Consider the following 27,126-nt stretch of genomic DNA (forward strand, 5'->3'; position numbering starts at 1 on the left):
TCTACACTTATGCAATAAATCAAAGTCAATACTTCACCCAGTGATCATTTGTCAAATATGGTTAGCTTAGGAAAGAGCCAGGCAGAGGATACTGGAAAGATCACTTGCAGTTTTTGGAATATCAATTAAAAAAAAAGGTGTTGTGCTTTAAACTAAGGAAGCTGCGAAAGACAATGTTGCAGTTTTAAAAACAAGCATGCGCATGTCTGTGTTTTCAGAGTAATTTTGTTCAGAGACCTGGAGAGTTTAAGTTATGGAGTATAAGTTAACAATTCTTGTATCCTTCTTGCCATTGATTACAAACTTTCTTTATAAGGAAGTTATCTTCTTGCTCATGGAAAACCTGGTGTGCATATTCATTTAATCTGAATAAGACAACTAAATAAAATTGGGGACATGAATAGTTTAATTAGATTTTCATATTTGTGACAACTCCAGGAAAAGTAGGGCTTAATTTCCTGGCCACTATCCCAGTGAGTCATGACAATATTCATTGATTTTACAGAGACTACAAGGTCTTCTAGTTGAACGCATTCAGAAAACCAATTCTGAAGTTTCAAGTAATAATTTCCAATTCAGCTGCAAAATGAGGAAATAGAGTTTCTTAATACGTATCTTGTGCAGTATTACATCATTATTTACTTTGCTAATTGAAGGACAAAAGATCACTTTACACAATATGTTGCATATCACAGTCAGACCAAAAGGATATTCAAAATCTCTGGAAAATGGCATTTTACTTTCAAATGTACATTAAAAGAAAAACAAAGATTTGGCTTGCAAAAAAAATACTTTCATTGCAAAAGTACACATGATTAGATCAGTGTTGCTGATTTAAAAGAGTGCAGTGTTATTTTGATGGAAAAAGACTAATGGTTTGGTAAAATGGAATTTAATTTAAATGTTTACTTTTTCATCAAAAGTCGGTTAAAATTCTACATTAATTTTCTGATGAATGAAATAATTGTTATTCTTAGCAGAGAAAGGTAGTGTGCAAAGCACTTAATAACATACTTAAATGTCGAAGCCATCTGCAAACATTTAAAATAATGAAATGAATTCACAGAAAACAAAAATTCTGGGACAAAGACCAGACACTCCCAAGGGGTTAGTGTGGTAAGGAAATCTGAAAAACTATGTATTTCCTCAACTGTGCTGTTAATTGAAATGCTTTGACACACATGTCAATTCCTTTTCACTAAAGTTATTACACAGATGGAGTTTTGGATCAGTTTGAAACTCTGGTGGATTCTGCAATTGATAAATAACTTGAATACTTAGTTATTAAAAAACAGCACGACAATATTGTACTTTACAGTGTAGAAAATAAACTTCAATTACACATAATACTGGCATGCTGTCACCTGAGTGTTCAAACTCTGCTTTGCGGGCTCTATTTTATATGCCCTCAGGCATTACAGATTGCGTGCGTGTGTGTGTGTAATACAATAAGGCCACTACTCAGTCTATCACGTTTCCACCCATTGACGAGCAAGATCCATGTTGCAGCTCATTTGTCTTATTTAAATAAAGAGTCCAGTAATCTTAATAACAAACTTACTGGCCTTGATAACACTCCGTCTATGCCATAATGTATGGGGTCTTTCAAGTTCATATGCTGCTGTTTTAGTGTGTTGGTGGGTTTGTGGACTACCATGATGCCAAGGGGTCTGAGTACAGATCCAATACAGACAATGAGCAAAACTAACGTCATTTACAAAATACCGTGCAAGGACAGTAACAAACACTACATTGAAAAAACAGGCAGAAAACTAGCCATCAGGATACATGAACACCAACTAGCCACAAAAAGACATGGCCCTCGCTCACTAGTATCCTCACATACAAATGAAGGAGGACACCACGTTGACTGGGACAACACATCCATCCTAGGACAAGCCAAACAAAGACATGCACGAGAATTCTTGGAAGCATGGCATTCCAACAAGAACTCGATCAACAAACACATCGAGTTAGAGCCCATCTACCACTCCCTGAGAAAGAGAACAGGAAGTGACTTCACCACAGGAAATAACATCTCCAAAGGAAATGACATCACCAACCCAAAGAAACCCAAACATATAAGTAGAAAGCAGGAAGTTTCAGCATTGCTTTGCATAAAGTCCACTGAAGATATTACCTAGTAAGGTAATGAAACATCTGGAAATTAACCTTTCAGCTCAGTGAGCAAACCTACATCCAAAACCTCAACCTGAGCTACAAATCTTCTCAAAACTCGCTAATATTTGCGGTATCATCTGATAGCTATACAATGTATAGTTGCTGCAATACTGTCAGTCATATCTGGAAGTTGTGGATCTGAAAAGACATACAACTTACTGTTATGGTTTGACATGGCATTTTCTCTAGCTTAATAACAGCTAGCAAATTTCCAGGGTCCATGGTTGGGAAAACATCTCAGTGTGTTTGTCCAGTATGTTGAGGCTAAAGGTTTGAGTGGTTATGGTTTCAGTAATATTGATGGGATCAACTTTCAATGTGCCATTGGCTTTCTCTCTTGTTGAGGATGGGAATTGCCCAGAACAGAGGCTTCTGTATTAAAGGTTCTTCTGTGGAAGTCTTACAACCCCTCTGTAACAAATCTGCCACAGAGACTTCTGCATGTCCCTCATATGGTTTCCTCTTGCTGCACTTTTCCTCTTCGTCACTTCCAATACCATGGCCAAGGATTTCCTGTTCCTGCACATTTTCCTTATTGTCTTCCTCCTCAGGTGTTTTAACTATGGATGTGGCTTCTGCTCCTCTGGTTGTTGATCCCTCTACTATACCATATTATAATACCCGCAACATGTATTTGACTATTCTCAAGATCCTTGACAGCAAATATACAAGAACCACTCCAGAATGGTATAGTCAGTATGTCCTTACGTCAGATTAAACTCAGAGAGCTCTCCTCCTGTCTGGTGTATGCTGCACTGCCTCCCCTCCTAAACTGGTTCCCTCCACTGGACAGTTGCAATTTCTGTTCACTTGCCTCTATAGTGAGAATATTCAATGGTATCACTCCTATTTGCAGTTTCCCAACATGATACACCTTTTTCCCTTCACATACCTAGCCAGCAATGCTCGCGTCCTGTGAATGAATTTGGGTGGGGGTGGGGGGCGGCGGGGAAGGAGGGGTGAGTTTTAATGCTCATCCTTAGTTGCCCAAGAGTGCAATTAAGAGTCTGCCACATTGCTGTGGGTCTGGAGTCACACATAGGCCTGACCAGGTAAGGTTAGCTGATTTCCTTTCGCAAAGGACACAAAAGTGGCAATAATTTCATTTCATCATTAGATACAATATTTCAAACTTTTTTAAAAAAAAATTGGATTGAAATTCCACCATCTACGTGGTGTGATTCAAACCCTGGTTTGCCTGGTCATAAGTTGCTGCTTGGGTCAGTGTACTGCTCATATACCAGAGGTATGTGCAGCAATCAAAGGAGAAAGTTAATGGCCCCAACAGATCTTGTGAATGGCTTTGCAACACATATCCTAGTTTTCTCTCTGCCCATGTATTTTTACTTCCCAGTTTATCTGTTTGCCTGTTTGTGTGTGTAACGGTTTTTAAGGGGTTCCTAGTTTTAATTCGTAAAATCCAGTTAACTTAACTTGGGTTGCTGAGCACTAAGGAGTGTCCCTTCTTTAGACTATGTAGTAGACTAATTTATCTTAATGAGGTGGTGATTGTTTGGCACCAGGGGTTTGCATTCACTAGATAATTACATAAATTGCTAGTCAGCCACAGAAAATTAATGATTTCAAATATGGAGTCTCAATGTTTTAGCTTAATTAAAAGATTTTTAAAATAGTGAAGAACTTTTAAAGAATTTCTTCTTCTTTTTGCTGTCTCCGTCCTGCTGAAAGGTTCCAACATGAAACATTGACTCTCCTGCTCCTCAGATGCTGATTGATCTGCTGTGCTTTCTCCAGCTCCACAATTTGTCAACAATTCTATTTTTGTATCCAATGTAGTAATGATTCCATGTACTCAAAACTTACATTTCCTTCTCAGTCTTTACGTCTTTCATTTCACAATCCCACAAGCCTTAATCAAGATAATGTACCATTCTTAACCTATGCATTCACATTCCAGGTGCCTGGTTTTCTTGACAACCGTATTATGAATTTACACAGAAAGCAACGAAGAATTTACAATGCCATTTGGTCCACTGTGTCTATGTCAGTCAAAGAGCAGCTATCCAGTCTAATTCTCCTCTAAGGGAGCTTTAAGTATATACTCAAACAAATACTAAAAACAATAAGATTTTTCAATCTACCACTCCCAATAATTTGCCATTTAGAAATTTGAAAATCTAAACAGTCTCACAAACAGATGTCATTACAACCGCACCTCAAATAAAATAATATCCAATATTGTGTATCATCATGAAAAGAACATGATAATTCATAATTAATCCACATATCTACAATATATGATTCATTGCACAAATGCAAACTAAATAATACTACTTTCCTGTAAGCTCTAGTAGATTGGTCAATGCACTCAAGTTTGACAGTAAATTCCTAAGCTTCCAGCTGTTGCATTCTGATACGAATAACTCCTATGTTCAGAACACCAACTGTAAAATCCACAGTGACATCAATATCTGAAAATAAATATTTACACACTACACAGTTGACACAAAGTATGTTAAGGTTACATCACAGAAGTAAATGAAGTGAAAGCAGCTCTCTAATATGCTGAGGCTGCACCATCATCTGTTTGTGAGGGGCAAGATTCCACAAGCACAGGTGCCAGGCAACAGCATAGTTTACACTTATAATGTAGACAACTGAATGTTTGCAGAATTAGGGAAGAGTTATAAAAAGCAGGAATGAAAAAAAGTTATATCACTTGTCTGGACAAGCAAGTTTACTTTTTATTAATATAAATGATTTGTATTATAAGTGTTATTTATGGTACATTGCATTGTCCGAAACAGCAGCACTTACTAAACTAATCTGTCAGATAGAGATACAGATTGAAAACAAATCAAGTTCAAAAGCATGGTATTATATAACACGTATTTTAAAGCTTCAATAATCTCTCAACATTTACAAACATACCACCTCACCCCAAAGCACTGGGTTTCAGAATCTCCAAATTTATTTGCAGTCATTGCAAAATACAGTTCCCTATTGTTGTACTTAAGTGACTAGGCTTGGAAATTTTCCATCCTATTCAAATCAGAACCAAGGCAGGGCATTAAATCAAATGACAGCGAACGATATAGTGTGAAATCCCACCTCGTTTCCATCCTCTGTCCTTTTGCTCAGGGCAGGATACCAATTGAGCCTTGACCAGACTAATTTCAATTAATGTACTAATTTACATCATGGTGGGATCATTATGAGCTCATCTCCACAATGCTTTGTGAACTTAAGCAAGATAGCAGAGTTCAACAGGTCTTGGGTTTACATTGACTACATGGAGGCAAGAACCATGATAGGATACAGGAAGAATTCTAAAATAGCTTGCCTCCTGTACACTACATCAAAAAATATAGGCAGCATGGCATGATATTAATAGGAGTCATTACAGTGCTGAAACACTGACTTAAATTCCTGAAATGTAAATTGCATTAAGTACATGGCAGCTGTAGCTCACTGAATGCTTGTCCCAGCCACGAGAGAATTGCTGCTTCAGGACAATGTCAATTCATGCTTCACAAGCTCTGGTGCACACAAGTCAGCATAGTCAAAGCTCCAGTCTCACCACAATGTGCCTGCTCACAAACCAATGCATACACTACTTTGAGCCTTCAACATTTTACTTTCGAGATCAGATCAGTCATCATTCCCTTAGAAGGTGGAAACAAGGGTGCAAGAAAATTCAAATTTCTCCACTGCTTCTTGTGTATGAATTTCTCTTCCTGGCTGTGGTGGTATTAGTTAAAAATCACAACACCAGATTATAGTCCAACAAGTTTATTTCGAAGCACTAGCTTTCGACATCAGTGGTGCTCTGAAAGCTAATGCTTCCAAATAAACCTGTTGGACTATAACCTAGTGTTGTGTGATTTTAACTTTGTCCACCCCAGTCCAACACCAGCACCTCCAAGTCATAGTGGTATCATTTTGATTCTTTCTGGAGCTTGACGCTACTGAAATGCAAGCAAGAATACCTCGGGAATTCCATGAGAAAAGGGAAGTGCACTATTATGGATAAAAGAATAAACTGTTGAAACAGAGTCAAATAGGGAATTCTTGTGTAGTTCACAAGAATCTGAAACTTTGGGTTTTATATCTTTAGATTCAGGTGGCACAGTTTCTGAAAATGCAGCTATCTCCTGAGAAGAATCCAACCATTCTCGAAAAGATAAAGAAGTGAAGATCTCTGCTTATTGCAGAGAATTTGCCAAGGGGATGCAATGACAGCAACTGTAGTTGCAATTAGATTAAGTTCCTGCCACAATAGAAAGTCAGACCACTGCTGGGAAATGAGAAAAAAGACTTTAATACTAGTTCAATCTGGTGAAAGCAAGTGAGGATTCAAAAATTTCTGCAGTTAATGAATTTATCACAATATCTCCAGTGTTTAAATTAGAGTTAGAGTTTGCTAACTGACACAGCAGTGAATCTGCGCAGTCACTGTTGAAATTGCTGATTGAATTCATGTATTGCTGGACATCAGTGTGTGTACAGGAAAAATTCACAAACAGCGACATTCACAACTGGTCTTGGAGGAACCTGTTTGGGAAAGGTCACAGCACAGATACAGATAAGTGAATAGTTTTAAGTTTTGCCTTGCTGGAAATCCACAGTCGTGAGTAGAGTGGGTTCTTTCTTGATTATATGTTTTTATTGGGATCTATATTTTGATTAAAATTTTTAAAATATAAGCCATAAGTATTAAGTTAGCTTGGAGCAGTGTTTTGTAGAAGAATAAGACATTGCAATTTTCTGGGTCTGTAGATTGGAAGAAGCAAACTGGCCTTTAGTAGAGTGATATGCTCTTCTTGTCAGATGTGGGAGTTTTGAGAGACCTTACGAGTTACTGAGGATTATATCTGCAATAAATATCGTTGGTTACGAATCCTATCAGATCAAATGGATTGGTTGGAATGACAGTTAGAGGCAATGAGGAATGTACAAGAGCAAGGGGGTGTGATGGATGACAGTTATAGGAAGGGAGAAAAGCTGCAGATGCAGTCAGGTAGATGGGTTAACTGTCAGAAAGATAAGAGATGTAGGCAGGTAGTGCAGGAGTCTTCTGTGGCTATCCCCATGTCAAACAAGTATGCTGTTTTGGAAAATGTAGGGGGTGATGGACTCCCAGGGGAATGTAGCACGAACAGCCAAATTTCTGGTTGAGACTGACTGTAATGCAATGAGGGGTACGTCAGGTTCCAACAATCAATCGTGTTCTGGGACTTTCTAGTCAGATGCACAGATAGATGTTTTTGGGGCCAGCTGAGAAGAATCAGAATCGTGTGATGCCTCCCTGATGTCAGGATCAAGGTAGTCTCAGAGAGAATGCAGAATATTCTCAAAGGGGAGAAGGCCCAGCAGTAAGTCATTGTACACATTGGAACCAACAACATAGGAAGGGAAAAGGATGAGAATATGGAGGGAGAATATAGAAAGTTAGGCAGGAACTTAAAAATAATGTTCTCTAGGTTCGGAATATCTGGATTACTTCTGGTGCCATGAGCTAGTGAGAGGAGAAATAGGAGGATAAAGCAGATGAATGCATGGCTGAGTAGCTGGTACTTGAGAGAAGTATTTGCATTTTTGGATCATTGGAATTTCTTTTGGGGTAGAAGTGACCTGTATAAGAAGGAAGGATTGCACCTGAATTGGAAGGGACTAATATACTGGCAGGGAGATTTGCTAGAGCTGCTCGGGAGGATTAAAATAGTAAGGAAGTGGGCTGGGACCCAGGGAGATAGTGAGGAAAGAGATCAATCTGACATTGGTACAGTTGAGAAAAGAAGCAAGTCAAACAGTCAGACCAGATAGGGACAAGTTAGGACTAATAAATTAAACTACATTTATTTCAATGCAAGAGGCCTAACAGGGAAGGCAGATGAACTCAGGGCATGGTTAGGAACATGGGACTGGGATATCATAGCAATTACAGAAATGTGGCTCAGGGATGGACAGGACTGACAGCTTAATGTTCCAGGACACAAATGCTACAGGAAGAACAGAAAGGGAGGCAACAGAAAAGGGGGAAGTGGCGTTTTTATTAAGAGATAGTGTAATAGCTGTGCTGAGGGAGGATATTCCTGGAAATACATCCAGGGAAGTTATTTGGGTGGAACTAAAAAATAAGGAAGGGATGATCAACTTATTGGGATTGTATTACACACTTCCTAATAGTCATCAGGAAGTTGAGAAAGAAATTTGTAAGGAGATCTCAATGATCTGGAAGAATGATAGGGTGGTTATGGTAGGGAATGTTAACTTTACAAACAGATTGGGACTGCCATAGTATTAAGGGTTTAGATGGAGAGGAATTTGGTGAGTGTACAAGAAAACTTTGAGTCAGTATGTGGATGTAACTACTAGAGAAGGTGCAAAACTTGTCCAACTCTTTGGAAATAAGACAGAGCAGGTGACAGGTGTGTCAGTAGGGGAGCACTTTGGGACAGTGACCATAATTCTATTAGATTTAAAATAGTGATGGAAAGGGATAGACCAGATCTAAATTGGAGGACAGCCGATTTTGACAGTTATAGGCAACAACTTTCAAAAGCTGATTGGTGGCAGCTGTTGGCATGTAAAGGGATGGTTGGAAAATGGGAAGCCTTCAGAAATGAGATAACGAAAATCCAGAGGCAGTATATTCCTGTTAGGGTGCTTCTTAAAAACTTACCTCTGACCAAGCCTTTGGTCAACTGACTTAAGTCTTATTTTATAATGTCACATATTTTGCTATGTTATAGGTTCTATATCAATATAAGCTGTTGTTGTTGAACCACTATTTCAAAGAAGTCATGAGAAGCAATGCTCATTCTGAGCTGGTATTTAGGAATTTAATGTACAGAAAATCATAATAAAAGAACATCTATTCAAAAGTGACCATTTAGTGGTACAACATTGGAGTTAGACACACTTAAGACCTTGTCAACATCAAAGTAAATGCAAGATCTAAGAATGGTACAACAAAAAAAAATCCTCATGCCAGGGTGCTAAAACTTGTCACCTTATTGGATATGATGTGTTTGTATTCAGCTGAATAAAATTAAGCACTTGCAAATCCAGGTTAAAAATGAACAGACAAAATCATTACTCATTAAAATAGATTGATGAACTGTAGAATGTTAACACTGGAAACAAACTGCATTATCCTCCTCAAAATTCAAACAAAGATGAACCTTAAATGAAACCGCTCCCAATAATATTGACCCAGATGAATGACCATATCCTTATTATTAGCTTATCTGCAACAAAAGAAACTCTTGACTTACTGGTTTCAGAATGATTGCTACTTCTTGAATTGTTGCCCAAGGACGCTTCTTCAAATACATTTGAAGATATCCCAAGACAAAAGAATATGAAAGTTATACTTTCAATTACATTTAACTTGGCAGGCATTCAGAGTATTTAAAGCAACTACGTAAATACAGTTACCACTTATCAGCCTCAAGTTGTTTGCAATTGAATAAAATGGTTTGACCTACTGATGAGTTCAAAACACTTTAAAATATCTGTGTAATCAATCATCCTGGAATGATGGCAGTATTAACCCTTTGATAGCATAACATTCCCAAACCACACCTTTCTTAAAACAAAAGGTTGTGAGCAAATCCATACATCAGCCACCAGCATTAACGTTGCCAGTCTGTGTCCTTTCATCAGCACTGGAAAAAGGCAGAAATCCAAAATGTTAAATTTTCTCAAGAGATGCTGCCTGACCTGCTCTGTATTTTAATATGGCGTTCTATTTCTGATTTCAACTATCTACAATATTTTACTTCTAGACCTCAGCTCATCTGTTTTTTTTTAAATCCAGTTTGTGTCAATAGGCAGCAGTCAACTTTAACCCCATGTATTCTGTGACTGGCAAACGTGTTTCTTAAAAAAAGATCAATTCAGCATCAGGCACGTTAATGACACTGCACTTCAGTAACATATAAACATACTTTTACATATTCCAATGCAGATCTTGATATTAAGGAACACTAGATAAGATTTCCATGGGGGTTCTCTCAATCATTTGCTGCACTAGAAACACTGCCAACATTCCAGAAATTCCCATTCATACCTTTTTTCCAAGGTTTCTACCAAAGTTACAACAGGAGATCTTCAGTGGACATTTTGTAGATAGCAAAGGCCTTTTAGATAATATAATATTTACAAACCTGCCTAACCACCAGTACTTTAAATTTAGGAAATGAAAATGAACAATTTGAAATTGAGCTGGATGGTTCTAGGCACTATTTAACCCAGTTGCTAGAAAGCTTTCAGTTTACAAGCTCCAAACATATTTCAAATCAGCAATTTTCTAATATAACTTTAGTACAGTCACACAGCACTCTGTGAACTAAAGTCAGTTGATAGAGACATACACTGATCTGATTCGGAACACTCAATACTGCTGCCACATTTTGACCACAAGCATACGATTCGTATCTAAGATATTCTAGTTCCTAATTTCTAAAAAACAAGATTTTAAGAGCCTGTCAGTGATTTGAAACTTTAACTGTTTAAATATATAAATATTCTTTGATTACATACTTTTAAAAACAACATAAATAATTGTACTTACTGTTGTGAGGGTAAAGGGATGACTCTCAAATGTTGATACACTTGGACAGTGCAGAACAATGTACTAAAGGAAACGTGGATGGGAAGAGGGGAGAGGAAAAACAGTTAGTGAATCTAAAGATTATTATTCAAAAATTTAATAGGAATGTAAAGGACAGGATTAGGCCATTCAGTCCTTCAAAGCTCTTCACAAAAATCAATGCTGATATGAAACATGATTCATCCTTCCATCTAAATCCCATAACCTTTGGTTATCTTACCAAACAAAAATCAAGCATTGTGTTTAAACATTTTAAGCTCAACATAAATTTTCATGGAGTACTTTGCAGCTAACTCAATCAATTCATGTTATGTTATATTTGCCACCATTGCTGTATACTTCTATCCCTTTTTGCATTGATAGTTCTAGATTTAGAAACCAAAGTTGTAATACTTTTACTTTTGCAATGCAGTAAAAATCATTTTTTTATTATTAAATCAAGCATCAAAGAGCCAAATTACTTCAATCTTCGCTAAATGACCTTCTGTGACGTTCAAGATGATTGTTTCTTTTGTGAATATTATTTCACTCCATTACTTTCATTGTTTTTCTTCATTTTGGTCTTTAGCTTCCAAACTCCAAATTTCTCTCTTTTATGATGTTCATGCATTTGTAGTCTGTACGATTTAGATTTTCACACAGAATCAGGATGACTCAGGAGCCTTGTACACATTGTAGTGGGTCCTGGATTCTTGGATTGCAAACTCCAATTCTGGGCTTTCTGATTTTGGGAGTGACTTTCAAGGATATGGGCTAGTCAGAACATGAACTTCCACCTGCCTCCTTATCGATCCTTGACTAAGAGTCCAAATATCTGTCAGTCTGTTGAAACATGTGAACGACTGTTTCATTAACCATTCAATTAGCTTCATATAGATAAATATCCAGTACTTGCAATTTCAGCTGCTGAAACTTTGAAGGTTGAGAGGATTGATACTTCAATTGTCTTGTGACAGAAAGGAGCTTTTGTTTTGAAACAGTTATTGGTGAACTACTAGTTCATATTTTTAAAGCTCTTCTTACACATCCAACTATCACTAGAAGGTACATTGTTTTTCTTTAGTGTACAGTGGCTCTTTTATCAAATTCATACATGCAATTTAGGTGTTGTTTGCAAGGGTAGCATTTGTTAACCATCCATATTGCCTATCTCCCTAAGTCATTTCAGGGACCAGTTAAGAATCAACCATACCTCTCTATGTCTGAAGTCACATGTAGATCAGAATGTGTAAGGTTGGAAGATTTCCTTCCCTAAACAACTTTAGTGAACTAGATGTGTTTTAACAACAACTGACCATGGTGACATAGTCATCATTAGAATTGGCATGAGTGGTAAATGAAGGCTGATGGGAGTTTTTTTAGGGGGACATACCTTGTAATGGGGGCAAGAGAAGTATTGTTTCATGGGGGGGGGGGGAGGGGGAAAGAGGAAGGTGCATGATTGGTGGCAAAGAGTGTTCGAGGAGGATGAGAGGGTGCGAGGAATGAGGGCTGGAAGGCCTTTCTGCTTTTACTGAGATGAAGACCCCAGAACTGATATAGGCTTTTTCACAGACTAACATGCAATCAGCAGCACCTGTGGTTACCTCTAAAAATCCTTTCAGGTTTGGTAGGCAAATTGCTGCTAGCTATCTCACCTTCCCCATGACAATGATGATCCCATCTTCCCAAGAGCTTTCTCCTGAGGTGGCTGAGCCAAACTCAGAACTTTTCCCAACTCCTCATACCCACCTCTAGAGTGGAAACTTGGACTCCGCTCTTTCACATGCATTTTCCCCATTTTTGAAAACTCAACTTCACTACTTTTTCCAATAAATCTCAAATTCCCCTCCATGTCTCTCAAAATTTCTACCTTACCTCAAAAATGATGAATATACCCTGTATAGAGAATCAGGAATATGACAAATCACATCTCTATGTATTACTCATCAATTCACATACCCATTGTCCAAGTATATTCTTTTTCTCTCCTATCCCATAGAGGCATGTACCCAGGCTCTGGCCTTGCTCCTCTGATAACAGCATTTTGCCTCATCTCAAATATCATTCCCAAGAACAAGAGTCTTGCATGTTTCAATGAAAATCTCTCATCCTTCTGCACTTGAGTGAGCATAAATCCATTCTACTAAAAGGTCAGGTCATAGGAATTGACCTAGTGAATCACTGCCCCAAAAGGAAGAGCTACAAAGATTGTACGTGGTACTCCAGGTGTGATCTCGCCAAAGTGCTCTATACTTCAGCTTCTTGCATTCCAATCTTCTTGGTGGGGTGAGGGGGGGTGGGGGGGAGCACAATGTCATTTGCCTTTCTAATTGCTTTCTGAACCTGTGTGTGAAACTTCAGTGATTCTAATACATGGGCCCCCAAATCTTCCTGAGCACCAACATTTAATCGTTTCTCACCACTTAAAGTATATACCATTTTCATATCCTTCCAAAGTTAGCGAGTAACATTATATTTCTCTATATTAGACCCATCTGCCATGATTTGTCCACAGACTTAATGGGGCTATAATTTTATGTTTGCTGGTCATTGGAAGAGGCATGTCTTTTTTTCACATGACATGTCTTCCAGGTGCACCTTTTTGACTTAATTAAATTCAATTCAACATGTCAAGCAGTGTCATAAGATTGAGCAAAACTGTGCAGGTAGAGGCTTGCTGTTTTTGCCTGCACTCAGGACGTTAACATGTCTGCATAATGCCACTAGAAGTAGAACAACATCAGCAAATGTCTTCTACATTTGGTCTACAGCATAGCATACTTTTCCCATCTATCTTTATAGCAAACTTCAATTTTTTTTTATTGAAATTTTTATTGAAAAAGAAGATTTTTGAGATTTTTTATTAAATTTAAAAAAAAGTACAAACTAGTGTATTCCACTTTACAATATAATAACAACGCCAATATAATTTTATTTTTAAAAACTAACTAATCTATTCTACAAACAAACAAAACACAAAATAGAATATCATATAATTCTCCTTTTGATTATTGTTAGTAAAGAAAACAAATAAGTAAATAAATAACTAAATACATTCAAAATAGATTTATATCAAATCATAACAAAACTCTTATTTATACGGAATTCCTCCTCCCAGGGGCCTCCGACCCAGCCAGAACCATTACCGCGGCTAAGCAAAGGCCCCGGACAATATGGCCTAAATATCTGTGTCAATGTAGTTCAAAAAGGGCTGCCATGTTCTATAAGCTAATTCCGTTTTTTGGTGCACCATATTCATAAGGAAGTCAAGGGAGATATATTCCATGACTATCCTATGCCAATCCTTGGCGACTTTCGGATACCCAATTCACTAAAATATTTTTCCTCGCGCAAAAGGAAGGAGTAGTGAATAATTTCCTCCCGTATACATCCAAAGAGGGGAAATTTGGGGAGCCCAAAAGTAAGGACACTGGGTCCAACCCAATCTCTGTACTCAAAATCTTTGTCAAGGCATTCGCTGCGCTGTTCCAGTACCTGCGGATCTTCTGGGATGTCCACAGACAATATGGGAGAATACCAACTTCTATTTTGCATCTAGGACACATTGGAGGTGCTCCTGCCTTGAAGTTTGTGAGTCACTCAGATGCTATGTGAGCCCTGTGAAGTATCTTCAAGTGAGTAGCCTGAGTTCTGTTACAGATAGAGATCTTCCTGGTATCTTCCCAGACATCCTTCTGCATTTCTAACGGAGATTTCCATCCCCAATTCTTGACTCCAGGTTTTAGAAAACTGTCCCATGTCCTTTGATACCTTATTACATAGTAAGTGGTAGAGAGTACTTACCGAGGGCAGACCCATTGGCCGAAGCACTCTCCTTTCCCTATCTGATTTATAAGGACTAATTATCATGGTGGCCTTCTTTTGTATAAATTCTCGTATTTGAAAATACTGAAAAAGGTCCTTGCTAGGCAGCTCAAACTTCTGACGCAGCTGTTCGAAGGACATCATGACCTCCCCATCAAACAGATCTCCCATACAAGGAGATACCTCTGGACTCCAAGATTTTGAGTACAGCATCAGTCAGTCCTGGCTGGAATCCCAACGTTCCCACTATAGGGGAATAAGGACAGGTTTTTTTGCAGGTTACCCTCATCCTGTCGCATTATCCTCCAGGCTTTGCTTGTATTTAATACAATAGGGTTTTTACAATAATCCGTAATAACTCTCATCTTGTCCATAAATAGGCCTCAATATCTAACCAGACTGATTGTGGGTCACAAGAGACCCAATCAGTGACATAAGATAATAAGAAGAAATCTGGAAAGTCCAGCCCACCCCTTACGTGTGGGAGCTGCAACTTTTCTAATTTAATAAGGGGCTATCTATGACTCCAAATAAAGGAGCCGAGCCAACCAAAAAGCTTACACAGCGCCTATCTCAGCAGCATCAAGGGGAGCATTCTCATAGGGTATAAAAGGTGAGTTAGAATATACATCTTAACGGAAGCTATTCTATCTCACCAGGATATTGGGAGATCTTCTCAGCATCGGAGGTCCTATCTTATTTTCTCTAATAAGTGTGTACAATTGGCTTTATATAGCTGACCAAATGCCGGAGTAATAAAAATACCTAAGTACAGAAAACTTCCTAGTGACCACCAAAAGGGGAAACAGGATGCATCCGGAAAATTGGGCACACTGACAGAGGCCATGCCGCTGGGAGGCCTTGTTTTCATAAAATTGATTTTGTAACCTGAGAACATACCAAATAAGTTAGCCACTTGAATTAAGCAGGGCACAGATGTCAAAGGATCATTTTAGAAAAGGAGGACATCATCCACACAGAGGGTAATTTTGTGCTTGCCCGATCCAACCCTCGGAGCCGTTATATTAGGGTCAGTTTGTATAGCTTCCGCTGGTGGCTCAATCACTAGCATAAATAGTAATGGTGAGAGTGGACATCCCTGACGACAGCCTCTAACAACGCTAAAGCTATCCGAACTTAAACCTTTGGTAATCACCGCTGCTTTGGGATCATTATGTAATACTGTAACCCATTTAGTAAAGACCTCTCCAACACCAAACTGTTCCAGTGTATAGAAGAGATATGGCAATTCTACCCAATCGAATACCTTCTCTGCATCTAGGGAGACAATTAATCCTGGCAGGCTTGTACCATAATGTTATTAATTGATCTGCGACCCTTGAACGACACCTGCTCAGAAGTTACGCCTGGGAGGGCCAGATAGTTACAAAAAGACTCCACCTTCCTCATTTTATCCTCACAGTCCTGTGACTTATACAATTCGAAATAGAACTTTCTAAAGGCTGCATTTATCTTTTTACGATCACAAGTCAGGGTACCAGCACTCTCTCTAATAGACGTAATAGCTTGGGGAGCCCTTTTCTTTCTGGCAAGGTATGCTAGATACCTGCCAGGCTGGTTACCGTATTCATATAATCTATGCTTCGCAAGTAATATCTCCCTCTTTGCTGTTTGAATAAGGGCAGTATTCAAAGTTGCCCTAAGGGCTGTGATCTGCTGTAGTTTAGTAATGGAGGGCCTATCACCATACACTGTCTCAGCTGCCTTCAGGTAAGCCTCGAGCAGACGCTGTTGCTCTCCCTTTTGTCTTTTCCGGGTCGCAGAATATGAGATGACCAGGCCTCACGCATATGCCTTAGCAGTCTTCCACATCATCGACGGCTTCCTGGCCGTGCCCAAGTTGATATCCCAGAAGGTTTTAAATTCCTGCGAAAAATATTTTATGAACTTGCTATCCTTCAATAGAAAAGGGTCCATATGCCAATGTCGGGAACCCATCATCACTAGTCTTAACCTCCGTATATACTGCGGCATGGTCAGAAATAGTTAATTATCTATTTTACAAGACAATATCGAGTTTAAAAGGGTCGGTGGACAAAAAACATATTAATTCTGGTATGGCACTTGTGTGGATTAGAATAGAAAGTAAAGTCTCTACCCGCAGGATGAGGACACCTCCACACATCTACCAGTGCCAACTCCCTATTCAGATCTACTAACTGCCTAAATCTCAAAGATATGCCTTCAGATCTCCGAAGTATCCTGTCCGTCTCTGGGTCAATGATACAATTAAAATCTCTCCTTAGAAAATTGTATGGCAGACCCAGAGCCAGCAACTTGCCATTGCAAATTTAAAGGGGTGTGCCGGGGTACAATGAAGATTCAAAATCCCGTATTCCTTTCCATATATTAGGGCTTTAATTAATATATACCATCCAGACTCATCTTTTATCTGGCTTAGCATTTGGAAGGGAAGATTCTTCCGAATAAGAATGACTACTCCCCTACTTTTTGAGCTGAAAGGTGAAAAGGACACCTGGCCAAACCCACCCTGTTGCAGTTGAGTAGATGTGTCTCCTGTAGAAGGGCTAACTCAACCCTTTCCTTTTTTGAGACTTGATAATATCTTTTTCCTTTTGATTGGTGAGTGGCTCCCCTTGCCAGTCCAGGTGCACCCCTAAACGAATGGCTAGTCATGATCATCCAAGCCAACCTGAGACCCCCACAGAAGGAAGAATCTCACCCCAAAGACATTGAATAGAAACCAAAACAATTCACGTATAAAAACACTCTTTAAAACAGCTAAAAACTACTCCTAAATACAAATAACACAAGGCATGTTTAAAAGTAGACTTTTCCCCTTGCTCACAGGGAGCACTACTATCTTCCAATAACCCCACCATAACATCACCCAGTGAGAGTCATGCCCTCGGCCCAGGCATTACAAAATAGAGTAAATAAATTTCAATATCTTATAAAACAGGAGTTAAAAGTGGGCAACCCACTCACATCCCTTCTCCCCCCCGCACCCCCCTGCCCACCACACACACACACAAGATCACCTAGGTAGGCTTAGCAAAACAACACAAGATAAAAATATATAAGATAACAAAATTACAATCCCAGCAAGTATTATGCAACCAAATAAGAAAAAAAACTCAAACATTCCCCAATAATCAAATAAACCGCGTGAGCTACAGATAAGAAACCAAAGAATGAATAAGGAATGAGCTCCCCGACCCCCCGACCCCCCCACCCCCACAAAGGAAAGACAGAGAAGAGAAAGAGGGAGAAAGGAGGAGGGAAAGACAAAAAGGGGACAAAATAAAATAAAGTCATTATCCATACAATTCAAGTCCTGCAGTCTATTTGAGAGCATCCAGGAATTATTTTACATTTTCCGGTGACCCAAAGTTATATACAGATCCTCCATGACTGAACCGCAGCGTTGCCGGATATTGCATGGAATACTGAATATTTAAGTCCCTCAGACACTTCTTTGCCTCATCAAATGCCTTCCTCTTGCATACCGCAACCGGAGAAAAGTCCTGAAACAACATTATCTTGGAGCCCTTGTACATCATGGCATGGGGATCCTTTCCCAAGACTCTGGAGGCCTCTAGCAACATTTGTTTTTCCCTATAGTGTTGAAGTCGAACGAGGACTGGGCGGGGGTGCTGGTCCGACCCAGGCCTGAGCACAGCAACCTGGTGGGCCCACTCAAGCCGTACCTAACCCAGCTTCGACTCCAATTTCATCAGCTGGTGGGAGCCATTGCTCCAGGAAATCAACAAGCTGGCCTTCCTCCTCCAATTCAGGAAGGCCCAGCAACGGAATATTTTTCCGACGACCTTGATTTTCGAGGTCGTCGATAGGTTCCTCCAGGGTCCGGACTCAACGCTCCAGAGCCTGGACCTGACCCACAAATGACTCAGCAGCAGTCTCAGAGTCTGTGGCCTGTTGCTCCATCCCTCCGAAACGCTGCCAGAGTTTCTCGATCTCTCGGTCATGCTTCTGCCGCATGACAGAGATCAACTCCCACCTGGACCGCGTCTCTTTGATGGACACATCAACCTTCTCTTGGAGTTTAATAAACTCCGAGATCAGGCTCACCTCTGCAGGTAAGTCTCCCAGGGTGACTGCCGATGTCTCTGTTGCTGCGGGGGTGGGAATCTCTGTCTGCTGCCAACTGTGAAAGCCTTTGCCCTTGGTCATTTTAAAAAGCATCATACTGTTGAAGTTTGATGCAGAATGGTCAAGGGTACTGGGCAAAAACTATTTTAAGTAATTTAGCAGGTGAGGGTGAGTACCCCACTTTGCCAGACTTGGGCAGAGCTCTGCAGACTGAGACCTACTGGGTTGCCACCACTTTGGATCTCCCCCAATATATCAAGCTTGATCCATCAATTATGATCTGTAGTTTACCAGTACCAATGCCATAGTAAACCATGCTTTTCCAAGCAACTTTAATTCAATCCACAGGAAGAGCTGTGCCGTGAATGTTTTGGGGATATGGAGAAACACAAATTTTTCTTAGCATTATATTTATTAGTGTTCCTGACAAAGTCAGGTATCTTTTATTAAAAATAGAACATGATAAACTGATTAGGCATAAAGGAAAGAGAATCAAGTAGTGAAAGGAGCTTACACTCTCATACCTCTGCAATTTGACATATTCTTTTAAGAGAGATTGACTGCTATTGGAAATAGTGATCTTTACTATTTCAGTAAGCATACAAGAGCAAACTTACTGCTTTTACCTTGACAATCTAACAACAAGTATATAACAAATCAAGGTAACTTTTTATTTCAACCTACCTGACCAGGTCTTGCTCTGAAGTTTTCTTTCACCATTCGTAATTCTATTACATCACAGGGATGAGAATTCACAGACACAATGGTGACTGGTTTGTTGCTCCGAATATATCTATACAGCCTTTCTGCACAATAAAGACAGAGAGGCCCAGTGACCCAAAACCATGTCTTAAAAGCAAAGAAAAAACATCCAGTTAGAAAATGACAATACTAAATAGAATCTATTTTTAATTGATAAACTGGTCATACTGACCATTATTTACATTGTTCCTCATGAAGCACATTTATAGAATAATTAAGTCACAAGGAAGGTGAGTTCCTCCTAAAAGCTTTAGTGTTGTAGTGCATGGCCTGTAAAATAGACATCTGTTTTGCAACAAATGCATAGTTCTGACCCTCAGCAGAAATCTGAGCAAGACGGAAGTAAAAAGGAAATGCTTAATTTTCAATTATAGATATTATTTTCTTGCTTGCAGAGCAAGTAAGCAAATTATTTATTGGACTACTATCAATAGCCGCAAAAATAATTAACCGCAGATCCTGAAAAACAATTTCATTAGCTTGCTGTTAAAACCTGTAGCTTGGCTTGACACAAATGGCAAAGGTGAGTGCTACCACCTCAGCAGATATGTCTGGACGTAGGAGTTAGGGCTATGTTATTGAGCAGGAGGGTGCAAAGTGGGGATATTTTGCTGATTTATATGGCTAAATCCATTTATCTGATAACATGTAATTTTGTAGTTATATCCTACATGATCATTCAAGATTCCCTAGGTAGAATCACTGCCACAAAGCCTTTTATTGGTATTAGTCTAAGTCATTGATACCAAGCATAAGGGAGGTGATGGCCAAGTGATATTATTGATGTGAATCTATTAATAACCATCAACCAATGACCAAAGCAATATTCTGGGGACGTGGATTCACAGTCAGTCAAGGCACATAATGGAATTTGGAGAAGAAATCTGGAACTGAGTTCCTAATGATGACCATGAAACCAATGTCAATTGTTGGAAAAACCCATCTGGTTCACGAATGCCTTTAGGGAAGGAAATCTGCTGTCCTTACCTAGTCTGGCCTACATCTGGCTCCAGACTGACAGCAATGTGGTTGACCCTTAACTGTCCATTGGGCAATTAGGATGGACAATAAATGCTGGCCTAGCCAAGGATTCCACATCTCATGAATTAATAAAAAAAAGAAAGTGGCATCTTTGGCATAAGATAGGCTTGGTCTTAACAAACAAATAAAGGTTTATAACATAGTACCCTTATGGTATTAAGATAGTAAAATAGTACTTATACATAGCTGGTTACATTATGTTTGAGACATCAGGCTCAACTTCATACATAAGTGCACATGACAGCTAGCTACAAAAGACAAAGCACAAGAACATTGAACATAGAACATAGAAGAATACAGCGCAGTTCAGGCCCTTTGGCCCTCGATGTTGCGCCGATCCAAGCCCACCTAACCTACACTAGCCCACTATCCTCCATATGCCTATCCAATGCCCGCTTAAATGCCCATAAAGAGGGAGAGTCCACCACTGCTACTGGCAGGGCATTCCATGAACTCCCGACTCGCTGAGTAAAGAATCTACCCCTAACATCTGTCCTATACCTACCACCCCTTAATTTCAAGCTATGCCCCCTGGTAATAGCTGATTCCATACGTGGAAAAAGGTTCTCATGGTCAACCCTGTCTAAACCCCTAATCATCTTGTACACCTCTATCAAGTCACCCCTAAACCTTCTTTTCTCCAATGAAAATAGCCCCAAGTGCCTCAGCCTTTCCTCATACGATCTTCCTACCATACCAGTCAACATCCTGGTAAACCTCCTCTGCACCCGTTCCAATGCCTCCACATCCTTCCTATAGTATGGCAACCAAAACTGCACACAATACTCCAGACGCTGCTGCACCAGAGTCTTATACAACTGCAACATGACCTCAGGACTCCGGAACTCAATTCCTCTACCAATAAAAGCCAGTATGCCATATGCCTTCTTCACCGCACTATTTACCTGGGTGGCAACTTTCAGAGATCTGTGTACATGGACACAAAGATCTCTCTGCTCATCCACACTACCAAGTATCCTACCATTAGCCCAGTACCCCATCTTTTTGTTACTCTTACCAAAGTGAATCACCTCACACGTAGCTACATTGAACTCCATTTGCCACTTTTCTGCCCAGCTCTGCAGCTTATCTATATCCCGCTGTAACCTGACACATCCTTCTTCACTGTCAACAACTCCACCGACTTTCGTATCATCCGCAAACTTGCTCACCCAACCTTCTAGCCCCTCCTCCAGGTCATTTATAAAAATGACAAACAGCAATGGTCCCAAAACAGATCCTTGCGGAACACCGCTAGTAACTGCACTCCAAGATGAACCTTTACCATCAACTACTACCCTCTGTCTTCTTCCAGCCAGCCAATTCCTAATCCAAACCTCCAACTCACCCTCAATGCCATACCTCCGTATTTTTTGCAGTAGCCTACCATGGGGAACCTTATCAAACACCTTAATAAAATCCATATACACCACATCTACTGCTTTACCCTCATCCACCTCCTTAGTCACTTTCTCGAAGAATTCAATAAGGTTTGTGAGGCACGACCTGCCCTTCACAAAACCATGCTGACTATCCTTGATCACATTATCCCTATCCAGATGTTCATAAATCCTATCCCTTACAATTCCCTCTAAGACTTTGCCCACAACAGAAGTGAGACTCACCGGCCTATAGTTACTAGGGTTATCCCTACTCCCCTTCTTGAACAAGGGAACCACATTTGCTATCCTCCAGTCTTCTGGCACTATTCCTGTAGACATTGAGGACATAAAAATCAAGGTCAATGGCTCTGCAATCTCCTCCCTTGGTTCCCAGAGAATCCTAGGATAAATGCCATCAGGCCCAGGGGACTTATCTATTTTCACCCTTTCCAGAATTTCCAACATCTCTTCCCTACATACCTCAAAGTCATCCATTCTAATTACTTGTGACTCAGTATTCACATCAGCAACAATGTCCTGTTCCTGAGTGAATACTGACGAAAAGTATTCATTCAGTATCTCCCCAATCTCTTCAGCCTCTACACGCAACTTCCCACTGCTATCCTTGACTGGACCTATTCCTACCCTAGTCATTCTTTTATTGCTGACATACCTATAGAAAGCCTTAGGGTTTTCCCTAATCCTACCAACTAAGGACTTTTCATGTCCCCTCCTTGCTGCTCTTAGCTCTCTCTTCAGATCCTTCCTGGCTACCTTATAACACTCAATCGCCCCAATTGAACCTTCATGCCTCATCTTTACATAGGCCGTCCTCTTCCTTTAACAAGGGATTCCAATTCCTTATTAAACCATGGCTCCCTCACACGACCCTTTCCTCCCTGCCTGACAGGTACATACTTATCAAGGACACTCAATAGTTGCTCCTTGAACAAGCTCCACATATCAATTACGCCCTTGCCTTGAAGCCTATTTTTCCAAGCCACGCATCCTAAGTCATGCCTCACCGCATCATAATTTCCCTGCCCCCAGCTATAACTCTTGACCTGCAGTGCACACTTATCCCTCTCCATCACTAGAGTAAAAGTCACCGAATTGTGATCACTGTCCCCAAAGTGCTCACCTACCTCTAATTCTAACACCTGGCCTGGTTTGTTACCCAGAACCAAATCCAGTATGGCCTCACCTCTTGTTGGCCTATCTACATATTGTGTCAGGAAACCCTCCTGCACACATTGGACAAACACCGACCCATCTAACGAACTCGAGCTATAGCTTTCCCAATCAATATCAGGAAAGTTAAAGACCCCCATAACAACCACCCTATTACTTTCACTCTTCTCCTGAATCATCCTCACAATCCTTTCTTCTACATTTCTAGGACTATTAGGAGGCCTGTAAAAAAACTCTTAACAGGGTGACCTCACCTTTCCTATTCCTAACTTCAGCCCAAACTACCTCAGATGGCGAGTCTTCATCCATCACCCTTTCTACCACTATAATACTATCTTTGACAAGCAATGCCACACCTCCCCCTCTTTTACCCCCACCTCTGACCCTACTAAAACATTTAAACCCTGGAACCTGCAACAGCCAATCCTGTCCCTGTTCTACCCATGTCTCCGTAATAGCCACAACATTGAAATCCCAGGTACCAACCCATGCTGCAAGTTCACCTACCTTATTTAGTATACTTCTTGCATTGAAGTATACACACTTCAAGCCACTTTCCTGTTTACAGGCACCCTCCTTTGAGATTGATGCCATGTTCCTTACATATCTTGAAAAACACTAGCTCACTCTTCCTAGGAACAGTGGTTTATATCCTGATGGGTGGAGTCTATCCCCTGATTTCAGGTAATCTTGTCAGCTACTAACTTTTATACAACACCCACGTCCATATGATTGAGTCTTTGGTAGGAAGGCTTGCAGGCAGCCTTCCAGTATGAACATCAATTAAAGCCCTAAGAACCTCATTCACTCATCACTGGCAGTGGCAAGGTGGGGAATATGCCACATGGGGAGACCAACAGGAAAACCCAGCAGGTATGTGTGTTAATTTGTTTTTAGTATTTAACCCTAATTCAAGGCACTGAGTGAGGGGCTCTGCAGTGGGAAGAAGAGTACTTGCTGAGAGCAACCACAATCCCTATGATGTTGTCACTAGCCTCACTCCAAGGATCCCATCCTGGCAAAGGTCCGAGTGAATTATTAGCAGCAGCAGCAATCAGGCTACGGGGAGAATGCGGGTAAGTGAAGTTGAAATGCCCATCAGCCATGATTGAATGGCGGAGTGGACTCGATGGGCTGAATGGCCTTACTTCCACTCCTATGTCTTATGGTCTTATTGCTGTTTGTTCCAGTGGTGATTGAGAATTCCTGGCCTCTGTCCAGCAGCTCTTAGGAAGCTGCAGCAATTAAAACGTCCTCTGTTGAGTTGGGAATTCTGATGGCAAAAAGATTCCATTGACATCTGGAGACCCAATACCCTTGGACTTCCAGAAACTGGGTCAACAAGATTGCCACCAGCTTTATAGCAGACATCAGGTTTCCTTGAAACCCTTATCAAATTCTGCTCAAACTCTTACCTATTTTTGATTAGGTTACACATTCAATTTTAAAGCTTGCTGAATCTATTGTAATTGAATTTAAAAGGTTGTAAGACTGTTTACAGCTAAATGTATATTGAATTTTGAACTAGTGAAACATAGTGCAGAATAAAAAGGAAAAAAAGTGAAACATTTTTACAAATGAAGTTGAAGCCACTAAATAGTTGAAAAAAAATTGATAGCTCTCAGACTGAATGTTTAACTAGTCCAAACAATGCAACATGGTAATCATATGAATATACATAGATATAAACAGACCAATCAGGAATAGGAGTATGCCATTCAGCACCTTGAGCATGGTCTGCCATTCAAGAGGATACATTTCTGACTCCTCACCGGCACCCACGTAATCCCATATACTTCGTACCAAATATTATGAATTTAGATGTTGACTTATAATGCATTACGTAAATTGTAGGTGGATAATATAACAATAAAACCCGCTTGAGATTTAAACCAGAGCTCCAGTTTGGTCACATGCATTTCTTTCCTTTCTGAAGATGTATGGAATGAACACTGGATCAAATTACTGATACAAATTACTGCACAAGTTTACTCTGCAGTTAAGCAAGTATGTTGATTGTTGGAGCAACAGAATGACCATGATAAGACTTTGTTGGATTTATTCCATCATAATGCATCTTCATTCATGCAATAACATAAATTTAACATGAACAAAGCTAACTGACAGTGGTGGGTAATCACCCTTGAATAAATAATGCCTTTCAATTCTTTCAGACTGTCCAGGATGGAACCTATTTACTTCTCAGCTTTCACTGTCTTTTGCTTTCTGCTTGCTTGTGAGGTCCTATTTCCGGACTACTTTTTTTTGGTGTCTCAGTATGTCTGTGTCTTTATGACCCACCCACAGATAAGAAGAAATCCAACTGACTGAGACAATGGCTGAGATAGGTTTTTCAAATTACCTAGACATTCTAATGTGTATTCTTTAGTTAGTTAATGGATAAAGCAACTGCCATTTTGTCTATTAATCATCTCTTGTCTGAGTACCCTTGAGAACACACATTGCTTTTAAAAGCCCAGCATGCCAAATAATTATTTTTCCAAAAGGCATGCAAAGAGATGATTACAAAATCCTGAAAGGAGACAGGAAAATATCTAATGAATTGGTTTCATTAGATATGGAAACATTTTTTATATGTCTTATACCTAAGTTTTATAAGTTGCAATAATATATAGAAATTTGGAAAGGACTATTCAATCTCTGTTTTCTGCAGTTGCTTCCCCACACATTATGCCATGATGTCATCACCCTTTTTAGAAGGCTAAGTGAACCTTGCTTGAATTCATACAGAAGATGTTCTGACACAAGAGCTCAATTTTAATGCTTCAAGCCACTTGCAGTAGGACAAGCAGAATGTAAGTTAAGAACCTTGAATACAGAGTTCCAGTTTTTTAGGTTTATCCACAGCATTATCATCTCATGTTATTGCCCTAACCACAATGCAGCCCTGTATAATGACTACTTAAAAGGGATTCCAAGAGGGACTCAAAATATTATACTCAAACGAGATCCAACATCTTAGAGATGGCGATTCAATGAAAACTGGCTGTCCCAAAGATCCATTTCTGAGTCTCTGGACATGATGCTTACAAGGTGTAAGGATCCACAGAAAGTGTCTGATCAGTGCAAGAGGAGGTACGATCTTGTATTGGAATGGCTGAAAATGGCAGAGGTAAGCAGCAAGTGTATGGTTCTTCATTTCTGGATACAATGCTATATGAAGTTCAGTGACCACATCAGGGCAGAGATAAGTGAATGATCTATCACAACTAAGTACAAATCCCTTCTAACTTGCCTGGCTTTCTCCAACTTACATTCTCCTGTTCATTTGAGGAGGGATATGACACTTCTTCACACTGGGGGTACCTACTCACATCCCAGCTGATCAGCCTACCATCTTCCTCTGACTGCAATGACACACGCATCTCTTGCATCCCAGTGTTCTTCACAAATATTGTTCTTTCATCCACTCAACACATTTTATTTCTCAGTCTCTTCTTTCTGTCCTTGCAATAAAAAAAATAGCAAGGAATACAATGTAGAAACAGAGCAGCAGACTGGCCATCCAGTCATTGTTAAGTTGAACACTATAGACAGATACACACTGTAATAAGCAGAGGATCAACAGACATGCCCAATAATTATGGAGGATGGAGACTTTAGAGGTATCTGGTGACAGAACTGAATATTACACAGCCAAATGGTGCACAACACTCACTTGAGACTTGATGGCAGCAGACAATGAAATATGATGATCTGCACAGTAATCACTGAGAATCCATTCAATTTGAGAGATCATCTTTGACTTTCACCTTTTGGCAGTCTCTCAAAGTAAGGAAGATGCTTGCCAAGGAGTGTAGTCTGCAGCAAGAACCAGTATATGGTCTTTTAAAGTGGGGAACTGGTGTTCTACTGACCACACAGTTCAAACTGACCAGGAGAGTATTCCACTCTTCCTACCTGCCATGGCTATATTGCAGCTTGATGATCAATCTGACAATATCATGGATGCAACTCCGAAGCATACACACCACTCGCCCTAACCCCAACCCCAGCAGCCCCCACTCCTTCCCTAGTAGTTAAAATTATCAAACAACAAGCTTCAGATCACAGCTGAACAGCATG

The 27,126-nt window shown here is 39.9% G+C and overlaps 1 protein-coding gene across 5 annotated transcripts in view; it reads right to left on the reverse strand.

Annotated features, from left to right (window-relative positions):
* nox4 (NADPH oxidase 4) overlaps positions 1 to 27,126 on the reverse strand; it is a 158,466-nt gene that overhangs the window by 52,182 nt on the left and 79,158 nt on the right. For all 5 annotated transcript variants that reach the window (XM_072577769.1, XM_072577770.1, XM_072577768.1 and 2 more), the window contains 2 exons: positions 19,349 to 19,513; positions 10,724 to 10,786 (listed from right to left, as the gene is read on the reverse strand). In XM_072577769.1, coding sequence (XP_072433870.1) covers positions 10,724 to 10,786; positions 19,349 to 19,513 — 228 coding nt within the window. The remainder of the gene's footprint in view (positions 1 to 10,723; positions 10,787 to 19,348; positions 19,514 to 27,126) is intronic.

The sequence above is a fragment of the Chiloscyllium punctatum genome, chromosome 9 (genome assembly GCF_047496795.1).
Source record: "Chiloscyllium punctatum isolate Juve2018m chromosome 9, sChiPun1.3, whole genome shotgun sequence".
Lineage (NCBI taxonomy): Eukaryota > Metazoa > Chordata > Chondrichthyes > Orectolobiformes > Hemiscylliidae > Chiloscyllium > Chiloscyllium punctatum.